Raw genomic sequence first — 3,211 nt, 5'->3', positions numbered from 1 at the left:
TATTCGATACACAAGGAGAGAGGAAGCTGCATTGGCATTAACCCTTTAGTTTAGTGGGAGTTTTGAGTTTGCCTAGTGAAGGGCATTTCAATATTTTAGAGCAAAATTGCTCTGCTCTAGCAATGCAATAATGCCAGGCATAGCAAAATGACTTTCATTTGCTTATTTATTTTTGAACAACTCAAACAATGTACTTGGCATAGGTTGAGGAAGACCCTTCTTTTAAGAGAATTCTTTTTATACTTAGAACGAGGAAGATAAGATCAGGCCTGACTCAATCTCCAGCCATCCACATAATGGCCCAGTTTTTCTGCCAACTGCAGGGAAACTCCAGTTGAGGAAGACCGTTAGTCTAATTCTCAAACAAATGGTCAACAAAAAAGAAATAGCAAAGCAGAAACTTTCAACAGACATAAAACGACCCAAGCACATCTATCAGGATGGTGAAAATTATGACTAATTAAAGAAGGTTAGCTCTTGGTTTTCAGTTAGCTTAACAGAACTATGAGAAAAGAAGAGGCAAGTATAGATCATTCCAGGTAGCACAACAAACAGTCATAGGCACGGAGCCTCTGCAAAAACACCAAGATGCTTAATGCTGAATTGATAGAAATACAACCCAATCAACGAGTAATGCTTCCCCTAAAAAGAGTAACCTCATGGAAAACCAGCAGTAAGCCAAAAGATTTTGCTTGAATAGCAATGTTAGTCTTCTTTCCAATTGTGTCTACATTTCTTGCATGTGTAATAGGTTGTCATCGGCTCATCAGCAGATCTGGTCTGTTGTTGACCAAAGGCTGCCTTAAGATAACCACAATTAGGACACGGAGCTGGAAGAAAAGAAATAAAGAATCAGTTCCAAATTACGTATGTTAATCCTATGGAAGTTTTAGCAGTTTCTGCACCTCAACCAGATAGCTCAAGCTTGCTTTGCCCAGATTAAATCTACACCAACCTAATAAAGCATTCAGGGAACATGACAGCACTTAGACATGATTCTGGATCTAAACATACATTGAAAAGTAACTTTAGCAAGAAGATTTCTAATTAAACCCCTACCTGCCCATGTAGGGCAATGAGAAAGCAGAAATGCAAACTAGAGAGAACTTGATATTGGTTATGCTGGAAATGACTTAAGAAACATGCAATGGATCCAAAAACAACACCTGAAGCTCTATGAAACTTCTTAATTCAAGCATGCACCAGTCAATCAAACAGAGGATGTATACAAGAGTACAGCAAATAACGAACCTTCAGTTTCTGGTAAATTGTCAAGCTCGTCGTCTTTGGAAATGATAGGATCTAGTTCTTTCTTAACTAACCGATGCTTTCTTTTTATTTTAACCTGCCGCATGCATTGATAACTCAGCAATGACACAGTAGACATTGTGAATAGCCAGTAAATAAACCCTCAACAAGGATTTATAATGGCTTACCTTACTATCCATGTGACATACATACGGGCATGTTGGACAGAAGAATCTGGCAGGGCGGTCCATATGTGGCAATTCATACTGCAATAACATCCCACAAGTTGGACAAAATTCCATTGCAGTCACTTTTAGGATAATCCACTATTTATGTATGTCTCTACAAGTTAAAACAAGGGGGTAAAAAAAAGAAGGTATCAAAGTAACATAATACTCACTCGGTTGTTTAACTTCACAACTTAAAATAAAGAAGTAATACATATGCAAGATGCACAAAAATGGAGCACTAACACACAGTGGCCATAAATAAAGGAAAACAGAGATATCTAGATGATTAGAAAAGAAAACAAACTCTTTGATTTGACTCAAAACGATGAGCATTTTCATTCCTTTCTGTTGTTTACCTTTCCTCACACACTCTCTCTCTTCTTTATTTTCCCTTCCTTTCTCTCTTCTCCCTAATCCCAGAAGAGTATATGCGCAACTGAATGAATATTTAAGACACTCAATATGAATATACACAAGTTTCTAATCTTGTATATCTACATTAAGGGGATAATAGATATACACAAAATCACTGATGTAAATCAGTCATTCAACGGCTTTTTGTAGTTGTCAGAATCAAAGTTGACATTGGGTTATGAGATCTTCTTATCCTTCCTTGTACAAAACCCAGCATCTATAGATCCAAAAGCAAAAGGAAAGAGCATCCTTTTGTGTTTGCAATTGCTTGGATGGGTGGAGAGAGAACTTGCGGGCCTGAGGAGCTGGTACTTGAGGGTTAAAGATTCAGTCAGCAAGAGATGGGGAGAATATGCAATACTTGGGATTTACCCTTTGTAACAAACTAAATGCCAACTCAATTCCTCATTTCCTCATTGTTTGATTGATTACAAGCTATGTGTTTTTATGTACAAGACATGCAGCATCATATTCAAGAGTGAAAAATCAGATGGGACACAAAAGGCAGAAGATATTTGACAAGTCAACCCTGAATTTACAAAAAGAACATGAATCACCATGGAATAACCCTTTGCATAATAAGTCTGAAAAAAAAGGGCCAAAACCAAACTATTGGGTATTTAGAATTTAGCAGAGAGAACAACTGTGCATGATGGTTTCACAAAATCCTAAACCCTTCACAATGCACACATTATAACGCCAAATCAACCATAATTAGTCATCATTTGAAAGCTAACATGGAGAAGAATATCATTAGCAATCGGACAGCAGCAATGGAGTTAAGCTACGGGAAAAAATTTTCTTCATCTAAACCATTAACAATCGGACAGCAACAATGACCAACTTTTAGACCTACCTATTTCCCGCAGTTGGACGAAGCAGCAACGCTGGTGGCACTTATTTTCGGCGATGGGTTTGACCCAATTCGTCTCTTGTTTCGCACTTGTCGGATCAAGCGAAAAAAATAAATCTCTCTAAATTGTAGCAGCTCAAGATGGCTTCGGCATAAGTAGACATTTTAATGATGAATTTGGGCTCAATTTGGGGTTGATTTGTGTTCTCAATTTCGCTGGTGTAAACCTTAGGCTTTTAAATTGGGAAGGCTTCGGTGCTAAAAGGCCGATGGTGGTTTTTTCCTTAACATAACATAATGCAAGCTATGTCGTCTTCTTTCTTTTTTTTTTTTTTTTTTTTTTTTTTTGCAAAATGCTCCAATGATGCTCAAATTATTACGCAATTTAACTTTCAAGTCACTAACTATTTATTAATAATTTTTAACACTTCAACTAATCAAAACATATAATTCTAACCCTTTCATC

At 37.0% G+C, this 3,211-nt stretch overlaps 1 protein-coding gene across 2 annotated transcripts; it reads right to left on the bottom strand.

The window, feature by feature from the left end:
• Positions 1–433: 433 nt before the first annotated feature.
• LOC113775759 (DNA-directed RNA polymerase III subunit RPC10-like) lies at positions 434–2,984 on the bottom strand. Of its 2 annotated transcripts, none has more exons than XM_027320762.1 (4): positions 2,749–2,984; positions 1,437–1,590; positions 1,252–1,345; positions 434–830 (listed from the first exon to the last, which is right to left on the bottom strand). In XM_027320762.1, exons 2-4 carry the CDS (start codon positions 1,548–1,550, stop codon positions 706–708), a joined length of 333 nt encoding a protein of 110 aa, XP_027176563.1. In that variant the 5' UTR covers positions 1,551–1,590; positions 2,749–2,984; the 3' UTR covers positions 434–705. The 2 variants fall into 2 exon arrangements, with proteins under 2 accessions (XP_027176563.1, XP_027176564.1); XM_027320763.1 differs by having other exon boundaries at positions 1,437–1,514.
• Between the last annotated feature and the right edge of the window lie 227 nt (positions 2,985–3,211).

The sequence above is a fragment of the Coffea eugenioides genome, chromosome 6 (assembly GCF_003713205.1).
Source record: "Coffea eugenioides isolate CCC68of chromosome 6, Ceug_1.0, whole genome shotgun sequence".
Lineage (NCBI taxonomy): Eukaryota > Viridiplantae > Streptophyta > Magnoliopsida > Gentianales > Rubiaceae > Coffea > Coffea eugenioides.
Note: the sequence above shows the minus strand (reverse complement) of the source record. Positions and strands in the feature narration are given on the sequence as shown.